Source organism: Triturus cristatus, chromosome 12 (assembly GCF_964204655.1).
Source record: "Triturus cristatus chromosome 12, aTriCri1.1, whole genome shotgun sequence".
In the NCBI taxonomy this organism is placed as follows: domain Eukaryota; kingdom Metazoa; phylum Chordata; class Amphibia; order Caudata; family Salamandridae; genus Triturus; species Triturus cristatus.
Genome location: NC_140595.1, coordinates 120,319,452 through 120,345,122, shown reverse-complemented (window position 1 = coordinate 120,345,122; position 25,671 = coordinate 120,319,452). Strand labels below are relative to the sequence as shown.

At 43.0% G+C, this 25,671-nt stretch overlaps 1 protein-coding gene across 1 annotated transcript in view; it reads right to left on the bottom strand.

The window, feature by feature from the left end:
• LOC146772832 (rho guanine nucleotide exchange factor 11-like) overlaps window positions 1-25,671 on the bottom strand; it is a 322,904-nt gene that overhangs the window by 57,980 nt on the left and 239,253 nt on the right. Inside the window, exon 18 of the mRNA XM_085637035.1 lies at window positions 13,920-14,348. Coding sequence (XP_085493161.1) covers window positions 13,920-14,348 — 429 coding nt within the window. The remainder of the gene's footprint in view (window positions 1-13,919; window positions 14,349-25,671) is intronic.

Here is a 25,671-nt window from a genome sequence, read left to right as displayed (position 1 = left end):
GTTACGTGGTTTTCTCAAATACTGTGTATTAAAATCAGAATTTTACAATTTTGCACTCACACCACCAGATATAGTAGTACTTACTATGTAATATGATCTGTAACAATATCTCGCCTTACAGAGCAAATATTTCTCCAGACAATACCTACCTCTTAAACATCATTTTTAAGAATACCTTCATGATAAAACATCTTATATTAGCAACCAGAGAATTCTAGCAACATCCATAACAGCATAAACTCCCTCTCTATTGCATACTGCAGAACATTTCCCAAGCACTGATATTTCCTGATGACACTACCTGGACACAGCGCTAGAAGCCCTATCTGATCCTCAGTGGCTGCTATGAAAAACGATAGAGAGGAGTGGAGTACCTAATGGCTAGAGTGAGTTAAAATGACATTTCTTCAATCAGATGAGAGAGAAACTGGCTTGTAAAAAAGCAATGATAACCCAGGAAATGAACTGCATCATAGAATCGTTTTAGTGAGGTCACCAGGTTGGACTGGAAAACAATGAGAAAAGGTGTGGCATAAAGTAACCACCGCACAGCAAGAAGTCCTTAACCATTTCTATGAGATGCACCACAATTTTAGGAGAATTGGCCAAAGCACCCTGTGCAGGACTGATTTAAGAAAGCTTCCAGTCACATCAAGTTCCTATACCAATGGGTATTTGGCAAATCCCATGAATCCTGACCTGGTCACAGCAAGAAATCAAAGGGCGGCAGGCCACAAAGGGACTAAGAAAGCTCCTCACTATTGTACAAAATGTGCAGCCATGCTTTATGAACCACTGTAACCTCTCTCTTTAAAAAAAGTTGTACCAAAGCAATCTTTGCAAGCGAATCTATTACAACAAAAATAACACCAGCCATAAATGAATTCAATGACCAAACCATTAAATGTATCTCAATGAAACAACACAAGCACTTTTCAAAAGCCTGGAGCACGGCCACAATATTCAAGGCCAGAATACGAATGCAGCATGTCATCAAATTGCACCAAACATTATCTTAACAGCAAGGTATATTTCATCATTTCAACTTTATTTCGGCCACTTGGGCCATAAAAGAATAAAACAGATAAACATACAATAAATAACATGTTATGCACCACATATTAAAATGCTCATTTAGAGTTAACAGCGTATCAACATTCAGATCAGACCAACCTCAGTTTTTGGACTTTACATAACGATTGCGGCTGATCCACATAGCTGTTAAAAATTTCGCAACAGCAAATACTATGGGTGCTGATAGATCAGTTTTTAAAATTCTGTCAGCTGAGATGCGATGCTTAAACCCAGGTTTTTTAAAAGTGGAAGAAGCCAGTATCTCCGTGGTCTGCGGTAGGCTCGACAGAAGAAGATTATAAGCAGGTCAGACTCTGATGGATGGCCACACGCTGGGCATAGAGTTGTTAAATTAGATGACCAACTGACAGTGTGGGCTCCAAGAGGCAAAGTACCATAGCGCCATTGTAAGTAGAGCTTCCTGGTTAATGTTGGTTCAATATCATCTAGGACTGGTTCCCGGGTGTATATATCTTTAAATCCCAGGAACTGTTCAGTAAGGGACCCAGGCCTGGCCTTCATAACTTGAACACGTAAATTGTGCTCATAGTAAGCTGAGGAGATGGTTTTGCGGGAAGACATTGGGCATGTGTTGGCTGGGTCAATCCACAAATCGGGTCTTCCTATTGATTCACAGGAATGTTTAATATAAGCGAGCCATGGTACTTGATCAATTCTTATAAGACGCAGAATATCTTGTAGCTCTATTCTGTAATTCTCAAGCTCTGGGGTACGCCATAATTTATGCCAGAAAATTAGAGGTTTGAGGCCTAGTTCCACCGCGATGGGTTTTAAGCCCAAATCCAATCTTAAGGGTAATAGCGGGGTGCTTGATAGTAGAGCTGTCAGCTGCCTCAAGAAGTTGTTCTCTACAACCTGTATTTTCTGGATAGGTACATGTCCCCAGATTTCACCCCCATATAGCCCAGCCGCCCTAGCCTGGGTTTTATAAATGTGAAGGCGTGGGCCTAAAGGTTTGTAGTTCAGCCCACTCAACATCCTAGAAATAGCACCCGTCATCTGGGTTAACTTCAGATTCACTTTTGTCTGGTGTGAATCCCACCTCATTAGAGGATTAAAAATAACCCCCAAGTATTCAAAGGTGTATACCCTCTCAAGACTGGAGGTCCCTATCCGCGGGCTAGGTCGGGTAGAGGCAGGTGGGTTGAAGATCATGTATTTTGTTTTTGTAGTGTTGATCTCCAAACCATGCGACTTGCAGAAGTCGACAAAACCGTCAAGGACCCTTTGTAAACCCATAGGTGATTTGGAGAGCAACAGGGTATCATCAGCAAACATAATTGCCGGTACCCTGTTGCCCGCCAGCCTTGGGGCATCGATGTTACTGATCCCATCAAGATGATTAAAGATCCCGTTGACAAAGAGGCAGAAAAGGGTGGGTGCGAGCACACAACCCTGTCTAACCCCCCTGTCAACGGGAAAAGGATCTGAAAGGGTACCTCCTCTGCCACATCTTACCCTTGCATAGTTGCCCCAATGTAATTTTTCCAGAATGAAGAGTAGATCAGCGGGAACCCCTGTAGCTGCCAAAACTGCCCAAAGTTTGTCCCTAGGGACTAAATCAAATGCCGCCCGCAGGTCGACGAATATCGTGTATAAACTGCCCCCCTCGATTGTTACTGATTTCCAGTAGAGAAGGTTCAATCGGAAGATCTGGTCCACCGTTGAAACCCCCCTTCTGAAACCTGCCTGAAAGGGACTCAAGATGTTATTGTCATCAATCCAGGCCTGGAGCCGGTTCAGGATCACTCTACCAAAGATCTTTTGTGTGACATCTATGAGGCTTATGGGTCTATAATTGGCTGGGAGCAGAGGAGAGCCCTTCTTAAAAACGGGAACAATCTCTGCGCCCAGCCAAGTAGCAGGAATCTCCATGCCTCGCAGAATATGATTAAATATTAAAACTAGATATGGAGTCCAGACATCCACCTCCTGCTTAAAAAGGTCACCTGGGATACCATCCAGCCCGGGGGCCTTGCCTGGAGCTAATCCAGCTATAGCCGCTCTAACCTCCTTGAATGTAAGCAGGGAGATTTCTTTAGGATCCTCAGTGCATGAAGGGTAGAAAGCAGCCTGCTCCCCATCTGGTAATTGGTACAGCGATTTAAAATGATCAGACCATGCACTAGGTGAAATATTCGGCTCCAGTGCTGGGGCCAATTCTAGTGAACCAGTATTCACTGTTCGCCAAAATGTTCGTGAGTCCCCCCTGGCCAGAGATACAGAAAGGGATTCCCATTTCTGGTGTTCCCATTCTTTTTTTGCATTACAAATTAAAATTTTGTAAGCGGATCTCTTGGCTCTAATTATCTCGCTTCCCAGACCTGCTTTGATAGAGGTCAGGAGGCTTGATTTTGCAATGCGACAGGTCCTATTATACCAAGTTGGACCAGCTGCGCAAGCAGTTGGCCTCTTTAGGGTACGAGTGAGTGTTGCAGATACTGTCTCAGAGAGGGTTCTATGGCACTGCCCTACTTGTTCATGATTACTCTGGTTTATATCATTGGCCATGAGTGCCTGAGCTTTTTCAAGTATAGGGACAACCCTTTGATAAAGTATAGGTATCCTCTCTGGGTTAGAGATGAATGTCTCCCACTTTACTCTATGTCTGTTTTGAGTCAGGCCGAGGCCGGTATCCAGGGAATCCCTCAATCCCAGCCTAGAATCTAGACCAGGATGGGCAAATTCTAGTTTCAGCGCATTATGGTCACTGTCTTCCCTAGGCAATACCCAAAAGTCAATAATGCTTGACCACATTGGTAGTGGAGCCAGTATATAGTCCAGTCTTGACTCCCTACCCTTGCAGTTAAAGATGAAGCTAGCTGGGTTGTCTGAAGTTGTCCTACCGTTACATGCCCGCAGACCAAATTTCAAGGTTAGAGCGGTAACTTGTGTAGCAAGGGGGGTCCAAACTCTGGGGGCTGTTGCTCGCAGGGGAGGTATGGACCACTCCATGTCCTCCTCCATGGCTAGACCCAGCAGAAGTCCCGGAAGGGGCTCATAGTGGGAGTTAAAATCTCCTCCTATCAGAAAGTGAGTGCCCTGTGGAATATCGTTTAAAACTCCTGAGAGCTCCTCTATCGTACTTGACGTCTGAGAGATCTTAGTTGGCCTGGAGGTATATTTGAGTGCATGATTGGAGAGGACTGGTCCAAAGTAGGTGAGAAGGTAAGGGCTGAAGTGTAGTCTGCACATGAAAACACTGTTATATGTAGCTAAAGGGCACTATTGATTTTTGACGGGGTTTCCTATCCACTTTTTCAAGATAGTAGAATAGCCTGTTATTTGACATCTTAATGAGTATTCAATAAATACATTTTTATTCGGTAAATAAAATCACCATAAAAGAATACAGACCAGAGATGATAAAATCAAATTCATTGGTAAAAAAAAAACAGACAAAGAGATTACTCAGAAGAACACAAAACATATAAAACAGTTAATCCGGTCTCGTTTTCCTGGACACCCAGACAGCTTGTAAAAAAGAGAAAACAGTAAAGGTCACATGCTTCGTAGGGAGCTTCTGAAGGTACAAGGCAGGCCTGACGTGTTTAAACTGCAGTGATTTCATTAAAGGGATTAATAAACGCTTCCTAGGCCAGCTGAAATAGGAGCACAACATTATAAAATGGAGCATGTCCAGTGAAGACACATTGTCATAACCAAAGGGAGCCCTTACCTCAGGAAATACCCACCCACATGGAGACGCCTAAAAATGGTACAGTTGATTAAACATAAACCTCACCAATAAAAACCTACCATGCTTTGAGTGAACCAAGCATGCTCCATCCCTTGTGCAGTTTTTAAAAAAGAATGTGGCCCCTAACCAATGGCTTCTGAAGTTCTAAGCCTTTTCTCTCTGATCGGGAGCATTCCAGAAATAATCTTTTAACATTCCCCAAATCATGGGCAGAGAGAGAAATCCGATTCATAAAGGTATCGGGCCTGCCTAGAGAAAAAAAGGATGGCTTAACATAGGCAATCCAAGGTATACTAGTTGCCCGGTCCAGGGACAGACAGTCCTTGAGGATCAACCGGCTTAGCTTCAGCTCCACCCTGCTCCAGATCTTAATCCAACACAGGAGCGGGCTTAAGGAGATCAGGTCCGAGACATAATCGAGCCCCAGCTCCGCATGCACTTAATGAGTATTCAAATGCTCTACATAGGGGCCGATTCTGATCTGGGTCGGAAGGGCACCGAACGCGATCCGGCCGGAAAAACTACGAGCCATACACGTGTTTTCCGGCCGACTCGTACAGCTGTACGAGCGAGCAAGTACGATGCGAGCTACATGAAATTCACCGACCGAGTCGTTTCCGGGTCCGAACCGCTCCGTACGTCTCAGTCGTAAGCTAACCGTGGCGTGCAATGGATGCGATTCACGATGGAGCCAGTACAATGCACTCGTCGGACAGCCCGCAAATCGTCTGGTGGTTGCCTTTGGGGGTGTGTGTCGGACCCCCTGTCACCTGCAGCCCTACGACTCGGTCACAGGGGGAGACCCATGGGTCTCCCCAACACAGACATGTAAGGTGCGGATGGCACCGATGCGTACCCACTGAAGGGGGCGCACTTGTCCGCAACGTACCAATTCAGTCAATGGAGCGGTCTCCCAATGATTCCAGCCCAATGATTCCAGCCATGAACTTCTCTATATCCGCTATAAATCTGGACAATTTACAACAAATCTAAAAAAAATATGCAGGCTATCAGCATTATCCCCCCCGACAACGAAAGCATTTTCCATCATACCCTCCCTCCCACTTAAACATCCGAGCAGGGGTATAATACAAATCAAAAACAGTTTTAAAAAATTGTACTTTCAAGCTAGCGGACATTAATACAACCCGAGATCTGGTAATAGCATCTTCAATAGATATGTAATGTACACCCAAAGTGCTAACCCATTTACTATTCTGTTTCCCTATATCATCTGTTCTATATGATAACAATATCTTATACAAGATGCCAATTTTCTCCTGCCGCCTTACAGCCTCTATAATTAAATTGGGAGCAGCCACAACTTTTTTCCGCATTAGATAATCCCGGACCTGAAGAAATTTAAAATACTGAGAATTAGGCAAATTGTAATATTTCCCCAATTCTTCATATGAAATTAGTGACCCCCCCCCCCGGGAGAAAAGATCCCCTAGTGTAATAATACCTTTTTTCCTCCACCCGTTGGCAATATTATCCCAGAAGATGGGAGGAAGGATCTTAATTGCATTCATTGGTGTATAATATGATAATTTCTCCGATATACAAATTTTCCGTATTCTCTTCCACACTTTAAAGGCTCCTTCCATTACTTTAAATCTTGTTCGCTTAAAATAACTGCCATCAATCTCTTTAAACAAACAGTATCGGGCTTCAGATCCCAACATGATCTCAAAAATCGACGGGGCCTGGGCAATATTAGCCATTCCATCCCCAGTCAATAAAATCCGCATTTTTAACAAAAAGCATACATAAAAATAAAAGGCAAAATCTGGTATAGCTAAGCCACCTCTCTCCATTGGTAGCGTCATAAATCTAGCCGCTCGTCTTGGTTTGCCAGGAGCCCATATAAACTTTATACATAAAGATTGAAGATGTTGCAGCTGAGTGGTTGTCACCTCCAAAGGAATTGATCTAAATATATATATAAAACCTTTGGTAAGATATTCATTTTAATAATATTGCTTCTACCAATTAGGGTAAAATGTAATCGTCCCCATTTATCAAGCGACTCCCTAACACTATGTAACATAGTATTCCAGTTGACATCGACCAGTTCTAGCATTGAGGTCTTAATTTTAATGCCCAGATAAGTCACCTCATGTAACACTCTAATATCCTGTAAATCTATACTATCTGAACAAAGGATTTGTGTTTTATTTACATTAAGTTTGTAACCAGATATCTGGCCAAACAATCTTGCTAAATGTTCAATCTCTTGAAGCGCAAGAGAAGGATCCACCGACGTCACTGCGATGTCGTCCGCATACGCGAAAACAGAGAATGGAATATCATGTACATAAAAGGATTTGATACAAGGGTTGTTGCCCAGTTGTTCAACAAAAGGGTTTATATATAAGGCAAACAAAAGTGGCGAGCAGGGGCAGCCTTGCCTGGTCCCTCTGGTGATTCTGACAGGATCAGTTAATAACCCCATAGCAGTAATTCTGCCGATCGGCGAAGTGTATAGTTCCTGTAAAGCCTTCTGTAGTGATCTGCTTCTAATGTTGTGCATTTCCCTTGCCCTGGTTCTCTGCCTAGCTATGTGATGTCATGTAGAATGTTAGGGATGTAGGTACTTGAAGGGTGGAGTTGGAGAAGATGGGCTGAGTAGCCAGGAGGCTGCTCCTGGTGGGGCTTACATAAAGACTTACAAAGGAACCGATAAGGATATAGCTGAAGAATAAACTACAACTACAAGACCCTGTCTACGAGACGTTCTTTCATTTCTACATTGGCGACGAGAATCCCGACCCAAAACCCATATGTTGCATCAGTTGCCACAGATACTCCCACTCCACTTGATCTAAGGCTTTCTCCACATCCAATAGAATTAGCCCTAAGTCTCGTTTTTCGGTATGGGCAACATCAAACAATGTGATGACTTTATTTACATGAGTAACAGTCCCACGAGCTGGAATGAAACCATGTTGATTTAAAGAAACTAAAGAGTTTATAACCTTAGATAACAGCATTGCCAATATCTTAGAGTATATTTTACTATCGCAGTTTAACAACGAGATCGGGCGGTATGATCCTACTAGTTCCGGGTCTTTGCCCTTTTTACAAAAAAACGCTATAGTAGCTTCAGCCCATAAGTTAGGAGCATAGCCCTTCTGAGCAGTCTGAAAAGTTTTCAGCATTTCGTCCTTCAACTGATGAAAAAACAATTTGTATATCTCAACCGGCAATTTGTCAGGGCCAGCCGCTTTTCCTAAAGATAGACTATTAACAGCAATTTCTAATTCCTACAATGTGATAGGGCTCTCCAATAATTCTGCGTCAAGAGAATCTAAATGTAATACTCCTTGCTTTAAAAAAACATTATCATTCTCATCGATTCCCCCAACATCCTGTTTAGTATACAATTCAGTATAAAACTCACTCTCCTTCATCCTAAAGCCCTATGGTGCATGTTTTTACTGTAGAAGTAACACACAAATATTAAACAGAGAAAAAGAAATTCTTCCTGAAGGATACACACAATGTTTGTGTCAATACCTCCAAGCAAGAACAAGTCAATATTTAATGCTGTGGGATCCACTGATGGAAATCCGCTAGTTGCATAATGTGAAGTGATATTGAGTCTATGTGTATTAGGTGAGTAACACTGCTAATGTTCATATGGATACAGTAATCATAATAGGCTTCTTCCACTGTGTTAACATTCAGTTTCATTCACTAAACTAAACAGTAAGCAGGATAAAGTAGTTCTAGCTCTAACCTTCGTTTTGTTCGAACAGACTACCTCGCATCATTTCCAACTCTCATGACCAGAAAATGAGAATGTGATTACCAGCTAAGTTAGCTCCGCCTCCCACATTCCTCAGTTCGGTTTCTGATTGGTGGCTGTCTGGCAATGGTATGATGGTATTATTGCCCACCATCTCAGCTGTGCAGAAAACACCACAAAGGAAAAGGGAAGGGGGTTTGTGGGTGTGCAGAGAAGGACGGACAATATGAAAAAAGTGAGAGGAAAAAAGACAAACAGAAAAAAAGATTAAGAAAGGGATCAGACCAAAACATTAATGAAATTGTAGTCACCTAAAAGTTGGTTAGTAGCCAATTTCCAATGATTTGCCAAGATTGAAAGTTTTTACAGAATAAAAAAAAAACACCCAAAGCCCAAAACACCATATTTGTGAAGTTGGATTGCCTAAAGCCCTATTACATTACAGCACCATGGAATTCAATATAATTCGAACTTTCTCCTCTAATAAAAAAAAGAGGTGCACACAATACAGAAGATGGTTAAATTATAACTTAAAAGCTTCACCAATAGGAAGATATTTCCGATGGTATTTCATGCGGCCAAATAATGAAAGGGGTGCCACTTCCATCAACAACTAATGAGACACTAGGGCATTTGTCTGAATCACTTGCAATGCTTGTCTGCCATCTTCAACATCACACCAAGGAATTTGCCTTTCATATTCCTTACTCCTGACTGTGCAGGTCTTGCTGTGGGCATCAGCTGGTGGGTCATGTGTGTCTCAGAAAGTCAGTAAGGCATTTACATTTGACTGTTTTATTTTTCATGAGCGGTGGTCATGTACTTCACTCCTATTGTGCTGTGCTTGGGTGGATGGATGAATGGAGCAATGGCTGTGCTGTGTGTCCCTGCACTGCCGCCGCCTGACTTTTACCCATCCTATGTGTATAGGGAGACATGGGCTGCCAGTGCAAGTAAGGATCCCATTCACTGTATAGAAGGAAGTGTTTACCGCTGCATCTGTGCTCTACAATCTGTACTTGTGAGGAAAGTTTGGCTAATGTAATTTGCTGCAACCATCTGGTGCATTAAAGGATAAGGGCCCTGCTGCTACCTGTCGGTGTGAGGGAGAGTGCACTACTGCTGCCTGTGCTGCACCTGTTATGTGTGTCTATGTGTGTGTGTAACTTAAGCTGCTCCTGCCTGTGCTGTATCGAGCGTGTTTAAACCCAGTAAAACATCACTTCCCTTCCTCGACCGTCATCTGTACCCGAAGGAGTGAGAAATTTGCTCAGAACTGTACAGGAAACAGAGGACAGGCAATTCCCTCTTGTGCTGTGACAGCTTCCATCCAAGTGCCTTTGGGAACAATTTTCAGGCGGGACAAATCTTAATGATCAGGAGCAACTGCACTGACGTAGCAAAGTTTAAGGAACATGGGGAGACGCTGAGCACTAATTTGCCCCCGAGATCGTCCCCTGACGAACTCATTCACAAAGTGGCCAAAACGGTCAGAAACAACAATAGAGGGGCCCTCCTGGAGACACATCCTAAATGCCCCATGGACAGGCTTGTTTGTGTCAGTGCCTACAGTCGCTTCACCAATACCATCAAAAGGGCCATAGCTAAGTACGGATCTATCCTTAATACAGAAGACAAATTATATCAGCAAAGTGTCCAGAATCACACTGTCCAGATCTGCTTCCTGACCTGAAACTGCTTTACTTCTCTGCCCTGTCATCACCGATTCCAGTGAATCGAAGCATACAGATTTTCACTCTGTCTATATTACACCCGCAGTTCTTCACTAAGTTGATCCTGCATTTCTGTCCAAGGATATAAATGTTGTACTTGTCACTCTCATTACTGAAAATCATCCTCCAAGTCCCTCATCAACGTTACAAAGACAAATGCGTCCGCAGGCAAACTGATGAATCATCTGCACTCGTCCATCAGAAGACCTGGTTGTCTACAGCATAAGCATCCAGTCAACTGTCCCACCGCGTGTTTATTTGGTGACAGCCATGAATCCTGGAGGAATTACTGTGTTCAAGAAATATATTTAATATACCGTGCTGTAACAGCAAGAACAAGTTTTCAAACTTAGAAGGTAAACTATAGGGTCAGCAAAACATTTGGAGAACTTTCCTTTTTCCAGTAAAGTAGAGTCTAAATCACAAAAACAAGAACTATTTTCAAACATGCTTATATCTCTGTACAGTGTGCAGCTGCTCCAGACAGGTCTCTGGATGAGAGGGGATCAATCATTAATTACAACTCTAATCCATTTTAGAACATTGGAATGTTGAGCGCTCCATAGAAAACAATGGCATGCTCTGGGCTTCTAATGACAGGTAGAAGCTCGGAGCATCAACATTTCAATGTTTGTTCACAGCCACAGCTGTGAACAAAGGCCGGTCGGAGCCCGAGGGGAGTTCAACCCCCATGGGCTCCGTGAGGTCTTTCACGAATTAGAACATGCGCTCTACGGGCAGAATGCTTTAAGAGCCTTAGGGCCCTCCGTAGCGGGCTCAACCGGCCATTAAAGGGCCGCTCCCTTGTTAAAACCCCGACGCTGAGGCAGGCCTTTAATGGCTGGTAGAGCCTACTACGGTGGGCTCTAAGGCTATAATTGATGGAATCGATAACCCTGGGAGTTAACATGATGACTCCACCCTCTGCAGAGTAAGCCCTTCTCAATGGCTGCCAGCCAAAGTAAGCCTTTTTGAATAAACATCAAGCAGCAAACTCTAGACCCAAAATTAATCAAAATGTGACTGTTATTATTCTAGCTCACTATCTGATCAGATGAGTTAGCTTGTGAAAACCTCCCAGCCCCATCTTCAGTGTGCCACAGTCATCTCAGCCTGAAGTTGATCAAAGAAACAGCTTTGATTGTGTAATTATACGATACCAGTATAAGGACGCCTTAAATAGATTGTTCTATCTCCCAAAATCAACTACCAAGCAAAAATGAATCTGCAACATTTAAGGACAAAAACCAGTTTGGAAGGAAAACGTATCGCTCATTACTATCTTTGATCCAAAAGCATAGAAATCATCATTGGGAATAAGCCCATAAAACAGACAATTAAAAATGTTGCAATAAAACACATTAAAATCAGCATTCATAATTAAAATGCAAATAAGTATAGCATCAATTGATTAATTGGAATTCATTTAGCACAGTACTAATAATGTAAAAACATCAGAGTAGAACATGCAGATGTAAGTTATATTTAAAATCAATGATCAAACCGATACACAGAGGCAAATGATGTCTTCCAGTTCATAATAGCAGAGCATCCAGTTGGCCAATGATTTAAAAGGAGGAAGAGCGTCCCGTCATACGAGTAAGCATGGTTCATGAGAAGAGCAGTTTCGAATGTAGACATGCATCAATAGCACAGGGGTTCAAGTCCGAGCTGCATTATATAATGGGTAGCTACTCAGGCTTAATGCCCTAGTAGCCCAATGTGTATCATCTCCATGAAGCATGCTAAATAATTAAAGCTGGAGGCCCAGCGGTTTTCTTGTGTATCTAACTGCTAAAAGATAACTTCCCAGGCTTAGTGCCCTTGGGATACTGATGTCAGTTCTTAGAATCCGATAGGCAACACTAAAATGTATTGTGCCCAAAGTAGTACACATTGACCTAATCCAGGACCTTCTAGATTTTACATAAAGTGAATAGAAAAACAATTAATGTTCAACATCCTCAATGCTATCAGTGCAGATCATGCAGCTCTGCAATTTAGAGTCGCCTAAGTCCTATTTATGAGTAAATGTATTCACCTGTAAGGTGCCATGTCTTGATTTCATTAACAAGGTATGGGCTAGCTGTGAAACAAAGGCGTCCATATAAGGCTCTAAAGAGGGGACATGTTTAAAGTCCAGGAACCAATCAGTCAGCCCAATTGACTTCACATTACGGTGATATGACTCAGTCACATAGGTCCAATATTTCTCCTTAACAATTGACTTGGAGTTAGGTTTACATAGTAAAGGGTCCGACCAGTACATGCCCAAGCAACTTCACATTGCTGAACCAGGAGATAGTAATGTAATTCCCCATGCTAACAATTTCCTCAAGCGCAGACCTATTAGTCAGTTCAGAGGAGGACCACAATCGCACTCAGAGAAGTAGTTGTCTTATTTTTGCTATGTCCCCGATTTGTTTAAGTCGTATCTCAAAACACAGGGGAAGTGTGGTTGTACTGTTGGGTAAAGTAAATAAGGTTTTTATAAGACAGTGTTCTTTGGTGGTCAGCCCCTTAATGTCCTTTATCCCCCACAGTTCAGCTCCATTTAGGACTACTGACTGTGCCTTGGCCCTGTAAATGTCTACGACTAAGGGCACTGGTTTTGGTGCAGTGGTTTTGTAACATTTGGTAATACAGGGCGATCCATGAGTCAATGAAAGCTCAGATTTAAATAATTGGGTTTCCAATTAGTAGATGTGTGAAACCTCACCCCTAGATAGTCAAAGTGATAAACCTGCTGGAGCTTGGCTCTGCACATATAAAAACAAATCCTACTATGGGATATGTGCAGGTTTAGAGACAGGATCTTGGATTTGGAAGCATCAACTTCCATGCTTCTAGATTCTCAGTACTCTGATAAACTATTCAGTTCTGCAGCCCCATGGGCATTCAAAAGAGCAGGACAGTATCATCCACAAATAAAACTGTGGGTGTTGGCCAACCCCCTATCCAGGGGTAGGGACAGATGAATATTGACAAGTGGTCCACCAGGTCATTAATATAAAGGGAGAATAGTGTTGGGGTGAGAACACACTCCGTATGCACTCCATGTGCGGTGGGTAGGCGTTCAGTGAGCTCCCCATTGGTCCCCCATCTCACCTGTGCATAGGTCCCCTCATGTAGTCTCTTAAGGATGTTCAGCAAGCAAGGATCAATTCCCAATCTGGATAGGGCGAGACACAAACTACATCTCGTGACCAGGTGAAACATGGCCCTTAGATCGACAAAAGTGATGTAAAGATGGTCTTTAGAAAGGTCCAGATATTTCCATCCTATTAGATTCAAGCGAAAGGCCTGGTCAATGGTGCTCACCTTTGGGCGAAACTCTGCTTGGAAGGGAGAAAGAATCATTCTCTCATCCAACCAGTCTTGTAGCCTAGATCAGATTTGATAGCAGAAAACCTTTTCCAGGTTATCAGTCAGACTGATTGGTCTGTAGTTACTCGGGGAGGTTCTGTCTCCCTTCTTATAGATAGAGATTATTTCTGCAGCTAACCATGAAGGGGGATGCTAACGCCCTCCAGGATTTTATTGAAGAAGGCATTAATGTAGGGGCCCCAGACTGTGAATCATTGTTGCTTAAAAAATTAGAAATCCAGTATCAAGAACACCAAGCGTAATTTTATGTTACCTTCGCTCTCAACTTTTATGCTGCCTCGTCCATGTGAACACTGCTCCTCCGAGAGCACCTGTGCTTCCAGTGGTTGAGACTCCAGATGCTGGTTGATACTCCCTTGTTGCTGGCACTGCTGCCTTCCCAAACTGGTCATGTTCATGTCTCTGAAGCTAAGGAAATCTGTAGTATCTATTGGAGCCATGCAGCTCCCAGAGCTGCTCTCTGAATGTCCTTGGGTGAAAGCTCCAGCCGGATAACACCCATCTCCAGACTCCAACCGTGTATCCTGATGGACTGTCACAGTGTCACATGGGTGCCCCTTCCCTCCAACCACAGAGGGTGTGGGGTTCAGGTCATCCTCAGGTGCGAGTTTCAAATCCCTCTCAAAGTCACTATCATTGTGTGGTGGAAGGTTCCGCAGCATCAAATGCTGTGGGAGCATAACTGTAAGAAAAATGGACCATGTAAGTTTTTCTTCCACTTTCAAACACAGGTTATAGATGTTAGTCCATTTTACACCAATGCTACTTATAAATACTTGAGAAAAATGAGGTTTAGGTCATATAATTGTCAGACATGATCAAGTGAACATGAAGTAGTAAAAACACCAATGACACAGGATAGATACACAGTTTCTGATAGCATAACACTGTCACTGGAGATTGCAAATAATAAACAAGAATTTTTTTGGAACCTCATTTGGGAAGTGTATTTAAATATCTATATCATGGAATGCATCAGCGAGGCTTGCACAATTAGAGAAAAAAAGACTGGGAGTCTCAGGGTTAGTGGTATTTACCATGAACAAGGCTCGAGCAACTCAAGACTGACTTACCCTTGAGGTGCTTTGAAGAACTGAATGTTTATTCAGTTTTATAGTTTTTTCACTATACTTTTAAGACACAAGTGGTGTGGGTAACTGATACACTCATCCCACCAATATGATTTTGCTTTATAACATTTAGTTTATAAATTGTCAAACTGATTGACGTTTTGACATTGGGAACTACTTTAATAAAGAAAGACTTTCTTCTAAGCTATTAGTTCATAGAGTACTGCTGCCCCAAAGTGTTTTATATCAATTATAGAATACGTGGAACATGTGTAAATTCAGTCAAGGTGAGTGAGAACTGAAGCACAAAGTGACAGCTTCTAGCTTTCACAGGCACTGAGAAACAAAGGTAGGTTATTTAGGATGGGAAAAGGACTCCACACTGTCCAATAGGCTGATAGAATCTACGTTAATGCACCGTAGTTAAAAAACAGAAGAAAAAAGGAGGTTGAAATTACTAATTTAGTTATGTCTGGCAAGTACTTCCATGAGGACACCATTGAAAACAAAATACTAGCTGAGCTATCATTAAATCACTCTTCTGTCTCTATGCTGTGTTACATATTTCCATAATTTAGCTATTTTATATTGTTTTATATTAAAGGGATTGGGATGTTTGATTGAGTGAAGTGGAATGGAGCACTGCACAATATTCTTAACAAACGCAGAATAGTCTTTCTGTTTTCATTGCACTGTGCTTCATATCGAGCTCTGTAAGTAAAGATTTAGAAGCACTTGCACATTGCAGAGGTCACCTGCCCAAGACAATCGCATGGTCGGAAATAATCAAGGAGCTCCTTGAGAAAGACAGAAAATGACAAAATGAAGAAGCTCTGAGGCAACATTCTCCATGGGCTCTACCAGACCACAAGCATGGAAAATGTATTAAAAAAATCAAAATGCTGCTGCCCTCTCCACAGTCTATTATGATGGGCAATCAATTTTGCGAATTAATCGATTCAAGGTATTTTATTATTTCCATTTTTACACATGAGTCAATTGTAATCTCTCTCTTATTCACATGTATGCCCCACTGACCCTTTTAAGACTCACACCTGATTTGAAATTACCACATTATTTTGGTTTGCCCATAAATGTAATGTGTTCTTATAGGATTCTGTTTCATGCGTTTCCTATCAACATGCTGACACTCCTAGATGTGTATTCTGCACTATATAGATATAACACTAAGCCCATCACAAAATTGTATAATAGTCTCCTGATTTAAAAAAAACATGTTTAACAAGATTGTAACCATATTAAACATGATATAATGCTCTGAAGACATAAGCTTTGGACAAGGAAAAAAGACCTCCAATTGTATATTCAACAGAGGTTTGGGTCTTCTATGACCTTCTTAAGTGAAGACACATTTTTTCTCAATTCCCAAAGACCCATTCTCCCTTGCAAGTCAATGAAGTCTATGATATTTCTTAACTCTGCACTCTATAGAAGTTACCATTTTTTATCATAGTGAAATCTGAACAATACTTTATATAAGTGATATAGTAAACATGTTTTCTGAAATGATGCCATATAAACAAGTTACTTACCTCTAGTAACGCTCTTTCTGGTAGACACTCTGTAACCGCAAATTCCTCAGCTTTTGAATACTCCCTCATGTGCCAGATTGGATCTGGAAAATCATCAGCAATAAACATGCGTGCTGGCAGGTGCCGCAAGCATCTCCACGGTGTCGTCATTTCACACCAGATGTGACATGTGCATGCATACATACATGCCACCAAAGCGTGCTGGCATCAGTTGTTTTTTTGATGCATCAGTGCCCACAGACATGGAGTCAATCAGATTGGTTTTGACCAGTGGGCAGATTCCTAAATTGGGATCTTTTTACATAAAGAGCCCAGTTCATGGAACAGGTAAGGTGGGAGGGTCATTGAGGAATCTGAAATTAGATCGCGTCTCTACCAGAAAAGCATTACCAGAGGTAAGGTACTTCTTATGCGAATAGAGACTTTTAACTAGAGATACCTCAACTTTTGTATATATACCTAAGCAATTCTTCTTAAGTGTTGAGTTCGACAACTAACCAAGCTAAAAAAGAAAAGTAAGGACCGAGCGGTCAAAGTGCCCTTACTGGCAGGCCTGATTGCATAGGCAATATGTTTTGTGAACATATTCTGTGACACTCAAATAGCAACCTGACAAATATTGAATACTGGCACCTTGTGACAACATGCCGAGTTCAATCTAGCATGAGATGGTCAGTTTCTGCAGAGCCTTGCCTTTCTTCGCTCCAGTGAACCTGGTAAACTGCTGATAATTCACACACAGTTTTTGGTGTGATCACCGTAGAAGCGTAGTACCCTTTTTGGATCTAACCAGTGATGGCTCTCCTCCTCATTATAGGGGTGAGGTGAAGCAAAGAAACCCAGAAGAGTAATATTCTTAGCAACATGAAAGGGAGTCAACTCCCTTCAGAAGGAAGGAGACTCAACTCCGCAAAGCCAGCTTCTTTGCAATGAATGTGTTGAAGGACAGGTTAGCAGAAAGAGCCTGCAACTCGTGGATCCGTAGCCCCGATGATATAGCGACATGAAAGGCTGTCTTGATGTTATGGAGACTAATTGGGCAACTGCATTAGAGCTCAAAAGGAGCACATATGAGGAATGTGAGGACCCAACTTAAATTCCATTGGGCACAAAAAACACAAAAGGGGGGAACATGTTGTGACCATTTAAGGAAATTCATTACAATGAGATATTTAAATAATGATGGCTGGTCCGGCACCTGTAAGGAGGCTGAAAGAGCCAACAGGTCCCCTTTATCAGTGCGCAAAGCAAGGCCTTGACTTTGGAAATGGACAGCACAAACAACAGAGCTTTGGACGGTTTGTCATGGATTGGGTCTATCTGTTTAGTAGCGCACAAGACCACAAACATATCCCAACGCCAGGGGCATACAGCTTTAGATGAGGGATGCCTGGGTACCAAGATGACTTTCACGACTTCAGCATGAAGGTTCAAAGAACTCAACTGCCACTGCTCAATTTCAAAACATGGAGGTGTAGATTGCAAAATTTCGGGGAGAGAACCCTGCTCTGCGCCTACAACAGGAGATCCTCTTGAAGAGGCCGCCTGATAGAGGGGCAAATGATCAAGCCCAGGAACTTGGGGTACCATTCTTTTTATTCCTAATCAGGAGACCCTAGGATGACTCAGGTCCAGTCTATCCTGACCTTCTTCAGAACTCAGGCCAGGAGAGGTATCGGCAGTGTCCCGAGCTCCACCCTACATGGAGTTTGTCTCTTGGCAAGAAACTCCAACATGCAAAAGTGCTGACATGCATTATCTACAGTGATGAAAACATCGAGCCTGATCTCTCCCCACTAGCAGAAAAGAATAAAGGGGCAGCTCCGGATGTAACGGCCAATCATGATCCGCAAGGCTTGATGTCTTACTTAATTTGCTCTGATTTTCAAGGAAACTGCCAAGTGGTGTGTCACCAGAAAAATCCCTTGGTGAACTAGCCATGTCTAGCAATGCAAAGCCTTCTTTCACAGGTCCCTTGACCCCACATAGCCCTGCTTGTTGTAATACCACATGGCAGTGGTTTGGTCTGTAAGCATAGGCAATGGCTTCCTTTTGATGGAGGGCAGGAAGGCTTTCAACAGCAAGAGCGTGGCTTTCAGCTCCAGAAAGTTGATATGGAACTGGTCCTCCGCTGGAGAGCAGATGCCTCTAATCTCCACCTCTTCGAGTTGGCCTCCCCAACACAGAAGCGATGCATCAGTCAACACTGTGAGATCTGGGTAGGGAAAGTAGAGAGGTCTCTTGCCAACACAATTAAGGTCCCACTGCCATCACTCACAATCTTTTGCTTTCTCCTCCAAAATCTAGACAAAGTCAGATAGGTCCCCCTGGTTCTGGGCCTACAGGGACTTCGGATCTCTCATATCCCATTTGGTGTGCTTGACCAGCAAGATGAAGGAGGTTATCAGTCCCAGCAGGCTCAGAGTCATCCTCGCTGTGATACAGGACCGAGGTTAAACATTGAGATTATAGCCCAAATGTCCTGGAGTCTCCTCAACGAAGCTGGGCATAAGAGCTTCATCGAAGGAGTAAGGTGTGACTCAGGCACACCTAAGTTGTCAGGAGATACGCCGTAGTCTGGAGGAGGTTGATGTCTGCCTGGGGCAAACCCCCCTTCAAGAACCAGTCGTCGAGGTAGAGGAAGACCTTGAAGGAAGTAGTGGAAATAACAACCACAACTGACTAGTGTCACCAGTACCCTCTTTAAGGCTCCTTTGACCAAAAGCCCCTGCACTTCCTGCTGCAATATCGCCGTCATGCCCATGAGACTGGCCTGAATGTCCCCTGAAAAGGCGGTCAACCGCATCCAGGCTTGCCTGCGATTGGCCACACCGGTGCTAATAGCCCTACCAAAGGAATCAGTAGTATCCAGTTTCCAGCGGATAGTGCACATGGCTGCATCACAACCATCTTGCATTGTCTGTGAATCAAAGTCCCAGGCTGCTTGCTGGACCATGGACGTCATATGAGCCATGGAATCCCAGAGAGTGTAAGAGCAGCAGCCTAACATGCAGCTGGCTTTCACTGAGCAAAGGGCCAAACTTATAGAGGAAAAATATGCTTCCCATAGGCTGCTATCCTTTTCAATTCCGTGTCATGGGGAGTAGTGGTAAATTAGTCTGGGTTAACTCTACTGGCTGAAGACTGCACCATAGTGCTCTCACGAGTAAGGTATTGTGTGAGGAAAGGTGGATGGCCTTCAGCTGGGTGATGGTGTATGTCGATATGGAGATGCACAGGTGGACCTGAGCAGAGTTTGGCTCAAGTACCTAGTAAGGGATCAGTGATAGCCTCATTTAATGGGCTCCGAACTTGACTGTCCAGGTAGCAGCACATCCCACAAAACATTGGCTTTTAACTTCCTGAAAGTGAAGTTGAAGATCAAGAACCTTCTGCTTCCCTACACAGAACCAAAGCAAAGGAGGCACTTTCTTACTTGGCAGACCCGGGGACGGGGGAGAACTAGTCCAGTGCCGGAGGAAGTATCCAGACCACTGCCATCTGGGATATCCTCATACAAGTTATACTCTGGGTAAAGCATTGTACTCTCATCCCCAGCATCATAGCCCCAATTTATCGGAGTCAATGCCAAATGACTCATGAAGGACAGGAGGCCTTCCAGCAGGTAGAGGCACTGTGTTGGAATAAGAAGATAGGTTAAGCGGTTGAGGCCTCGGCCGAGGTAGGAACAGTGCCGTCTCGGGGTTAGTCAGCACTATGGGTTGGCCGTCGTAGTCTGGGGTTGTCTTCCTGCATAGGCTGTGGTGTCATGGAGGGAACTGGTACTAAAGGCAAGCCAGAGCCCTGAGCAGATACAAAGGGCCTAACTGAGAGAGTGGGATGATCCGTCCGCGGAATCCTGGTTGGGAACCCTCTTGGCTCCTTAGGGCCCACAGGTTAATCACAGTGACCCATTATTGTGCCAAAAAAAGCACCATGGCTTTCTGAAGTCTTTGGTTTGCTGGAGCGTTGTCAATGTCACAAGAAATTCCAGTTACCTAAGAGCAAGGATCAGAAACTACTCTGAAATAGAGTGAATTCGGGACAGCAACAAGGAGGCACAATGACGCCCTCATGCCTTCTCTAGAAATGAAGTGGGGCTGGAGCCGACCAAGTTCTGCTTGGATTTCTTGCGCTTCTTCTTGGTTTTGCCCAAGGATCTCAATCATGAAGTTGACCTGTCACAGGAGTGACCTTGGGAGCGGGACCAGTCGCTGCCTGTGACATCAACTTATCCCAGCACATGGTCTTGAGGTGCTTTGTCACGAAATGTTTCACTTCTCAGTCTTGAATGATCTTGGAATGCATCAAGGCAGTCACTGAAGGTCTTGGAATTGTGGTCTGACCCCAGGCACCACAGGCAAACCACATATGGGTCAGTCACAGACACTTGTTTGGAACATTCCCACAGGGTTTGAAGCCTGTAGATTTGGCAGGTAACTCATACGCTACCATACTGGTTTTAAAGGAAAAATCTTTGAGGAAGTGTCTCAATGAGATGATGTCATATGGCCATTAGGCTCATTGTCGACATTGCTAAGTTAGCATGAGCTCTGCTGCCATGATGCTGCTTTTGCGCACGTTACTACATAACTTTATTTTGCAAGACTCTGTGTGTGCCTTTCACATGAGAACCGTCTGCTTTCTGCGTTCTCTGCTTGTTCCTGGAGTTTAGTCTGCACACAGTGTGCAAGGCCGATAAACAATGCCCCTTGTTATTCTGTTCTGGTCTGTCCCTAGCACCTAGACAAAACATGCTTACACAGCTGCTATTGCTGGGAACTCGTGCTTTGATATTATGGGGATGCATGTTGTTCTAACAGACACTTGGAGAGGGACCTTTCCAGGGAGAAGAGCTATGCTGTTCATATGATGTAGAAATACCATCTAGGCACTAAGGTATCGGGTCTGCTGACAAAGCCCAGAGATCTTCTTTTATATAATAAAACTTCTAGCCAAGGGGAGGGTGGTTAGGCCTCATAGTCCTTTATCCGCTGTCTGTATACGATGACATCCCCCTTTATAATCTATGGAATTGCAACAATGCTAACTGTTTTAGGTTTATGCGTTTTGCTGCTCGTAGTGGCTCGTATACTGCAATATAGAGCACTATAGTTAAAATAAACATTTTGAACTATAACAGTAACGCTGCCAATTCTTATTGTGGACAAGTACGAGTGAGTGAGCGAAAGGGTAGGTCTTGCTACCGCGATTCCTGAGAGATTCGGGAGTGTTGTGTTCTGGGTTGTCTAATCATTTGTAGCTTTGTGATTGTGTAGGAGAACAAATGAGACACTATAGCTAGTCGGTTCTGGGATTTTGGCGGTAGGAAGGCTCAGCCCCTACACACTGAGGTCCTGTTTTCCTGCGTATAGCTCTGGGTATGTGCAGAATCCCTGCAACAATGATTGTTGCTCCGGATCTCCGTCAGTTAACGGGGAAAAAAGGAACTGATATCAGTGCGCTTGAGTAGTGCCTAAATATAGAACCACACACATCATATCCAAAACGGCATTGACGCAGAGCCCCTAGCGCCACCTGCCAGCGCACGTGTACTGATAAAGATTTTCTGGATCCAGTCGAATGCCTGGGGAGTATTCAAAAGGTGAGGAATCTGTGGTTAGAAGTCTCTATCAGAACAGCACATTCATGGACAAAGAGCAGGTAACAACATGTGAGTGATCTGGACTCAACATCCTCTGCTAACACTCCTGTGATTTCGGGGGCGTGGGTAGAACTCAATGAATCGCACTGAGGGAGCTCTAGAAGATACTGCTCTGTTTGATGCTCTTCCAATGGCGCAGTCAGTTGAGTTGGCGTCAGAGGAGCCTGTTTGTCTTCGTTGGACTCTATTTCCAGGTCTTTCATTAAAACTGGATGCTTTACTTGCCTCAGCAGTTCTCCTGAATTGGGATCATCTAGACATGTGAACAGCATAATTGGTAGAAAATATGCTTTACAATTCAACAGCTGCAGCAATATTTCTATAGAGTCTTTTCTTGGATAAATAACATTCGAACACAATATGTTCTTATAACTTGAATGATGTCTAAGGGTGCAAACTAGCAATAACCTGGGAAATTGCAATCAAGACAAACTTGCGTAATGATAAGAACTAGTTAGTTTCAACCAAGCAGCTATATTATGATGCTGTAAGGACTGCCATCTTTAAATGAAAGACTCTACTATTTACTAAAAGACGATTAGATGAACAATCAGAAAAACCATTTAGGTGGGATATTATCAGATAAGCAACCAGAAAATGATTTTTGTGTTGAGAAGCACTTTTATGATTTGGCCTGCTAGTATGAAGATCGCTGGTAATTCATACCACTATTTCCAACTAAAGCATTTTTCTTTCTTAGCAGTACAAAGAGTTGAATTTCTGACAGGGGTATAAGCTTTAGTTGCTCTGAAAGAGGCAGAAAGAATACAGAGTACAAAAGGGCATCGGTTATTAACCTGGAGTCCACCCAGGGGGTCACTGAATGTTTAGAAAATGAAATAATATTAGCATATGGATAACATCTATATACATAAAAAGGTAAATGTAAAACTGAAAATGTTAAAATGTTCTGTAAATGTCAAGGAATTTAAAAATCGATGGTTAACAAATTAAGTTGGAATCCATAGATTGAATTGTGGGAGCAGGTCAACTGCAGCAAACTGCATCTACTATGGACGATTGGTGGCTCAACTGAAACACTGGTGTACACTGACAAAAAGAGAGCATGCATTAGGAGCAAAAAAAAGTCTTAAGTTGAAGATTAGCGTATTGCTTCAACTTTTAGAAATAAAAACGGCTTTCCACTTTAAATAAAAAATTTGATTTTCGCCTATTTCAAAATGAAGGATCGAACTGTAGAATGATCAAATCTCAAATAATATTTATTGAATAGAATGTATCGAAATGCTGGAAACTTCCACTTTTCAGGTCTGGTCTGGCAATAGAAAGGCAGCAAAAGAATGAAGCCAAAACCTGATACACACATGCAGAAATGTGGCCATGTGGTTCATTGTTGGCTCCGTTCCACCCTGGAAGTGATAACAATCTGGTTATGGATTCGCCGGTCCCCTTCGTTTAATACTAATTTATATAGGAGTGGTCCTGAAGAAGGTGGTTAAAAAGTTAGTAACCCACCGAAACGTACGTGGACATTAAGGAAATCCAGCTGGTAACATAATCATGGATCACTAAAGAGGGATTCTTCAACAAGTGATTCACACGCAGAAAAGTGTATGCCATTAAAGCTGGATACAGAATGGGTGTGAAGTATGCATGTAGTAATATGTTTGGGTAGTTGGTGAAGAGATATGAGGTATTTGTGGTGTCAAGTGGATCACAGCACGGGGTGTCTATGTGAATATAATATACAACTCACATCATGTTGAAGTGATAAAATGATGAATTACATAGAATAACATTGTGTACTATGCCAAATTGATGAAATTATAAATTGTATACCATAATATAGCAATACAAGAAACAAGTGGAAAAAAAGGAAAAGTATTTGTATAAATTGTTTTAACTTCTGATAAAATGAACATAAAAATAAAAAGTTGAATGTTGTTTAAATTAAAAAAATGTTGAATTTATTGTGTCAATGGGGAGCCCGGCGAGCTTTTATAGCCACCAGTAAATTAGACATAGGTCAAGTGGGAGTGCTCTCGTAGCTCATATTATTATTGCATCTTGTGCTTGCAAAGATACAGCTCCATCTCCCAGTTTCAAATCACCTTGGGTCCTGAACCCAATCACCAAAGACATACCTCGCTGAGGTATGCGACCAACATTGTTATTTGCAGATGCAGCATGGTTTGAAACCTGTTCTTTTGGATGGGAACATGGTTCCCTAGCAAACAGGAATTTGTTTTAGTTGTCGTAGCAGAACCGAAAAAATGAGGAGCCTAGCCCTGGAACTGCTTTGAAAGGTACAGAAAGCTAGAAAGAAATTGACGTCAGTGCGCCGGGCTGATACTTGTATGTGGCTCCGCTCCTACACTTCCGTGAAGTTTGGAGCTGCACAACACCACATAGAGTTGCAGTTCCCAAACTATTCTGACCCGTGGCTCCCTTGACCAGTTGGCTGTTGGCAGCAGCTCCCCATTACATTAAGTTTGGTTGGCGTAGAGTAGGGGAATGTTACATGGCTAGATGGGTCTCTGCTTAGAGACCATATTCTCAATCAAGAGGTGTCTTTAAATCTGGATCTGACAGTGCACTGGATACCTGTCCTGGATAACGAGAAACTGCATTGTTTAAATTGTCACTACAGGAACGTTTTAGGTGAGGCATTAACGAAAACCTCTGTTTTTCATAGTAAACAAATATATGTAATATGCATACTTTCAGGGGCTTTCTGTCATCCCTGTTTATCCATTATTAGCCTACTGTGGTCTCATTCACATTTGGCTTCTGCCCACCACAACATATGGCATGGGTCACAGAGTAGGCCCACTTCAACCATTGACTTTGACTGTGAGTAACAGCATTTTGCTCTTGCACTGTGTGCACTACCGAATAATAAGTAGCCCCCTTTAGTGTCGACTGTATGGTGTCCTTTTACGTAAAAAACTATTTGATGTTTTCTTGGGAATTTCCACTACGATGCAGTTCCTTTTTTCCAAATGTAGTTGTTTCTCTCATGTCTCTTCTTACCTAAGAGCTGGCACTCAATTCTGGTGCAGGCAGATGTCAAGAGCTCAAACAGTTCCCACTTGCTCGCACAAACGCCCTCCTCCTTACATTGAAGCAGCAGAATCTCAACAGCTGCACACACTCACTTCAAACAAGTCTCACACTTGCCTCCATCCCATTTAGAGGCTTTGTGATTGTACACCTTCGTGAAGTATTGGCTGATGACTGCTCATGTTGAGATGCTGAGCGCCACACCCTTAAATGTCTGTTTCAGAAGGGAAAACTGACTGTAATGGCCGGCGCGCGCGAGACATTCTAGCCTTCCGCGCTGCCGGGGTGCGCTAGCGCTGACGTGTGACGTCAGACGCTAGCTAATATAAATAAAGAGGCGTGGCCTCGGCGCGGCAGTCGGAGCCGCGTGTGTTAACTACAAAGTATCGGCTCCTGTGTCTTATTTAGCGCTGCTGCGCAATCATGCAATCCATAGCGTCAGATTACAGGAAATTGCAGAGCCTTACTTTGTTCACAACAGCAGCGATTTCAACCATGTTCTTGTGTGACCTGCATCCGTTGTGCAATGACAGGAGATGAACAAGCTTTGATTAGTTACTTAGCTTTACGTATCTTTAATGCAGCCTCCAGCAGTTTGTCTGCCTCAGTCACTGAGGCAGAACATTATTTTAGCTCCTGTTCGCTCAAACATGGTTCACAAAACTGTGATTTGCTGCTGCAAGGATATCCAGC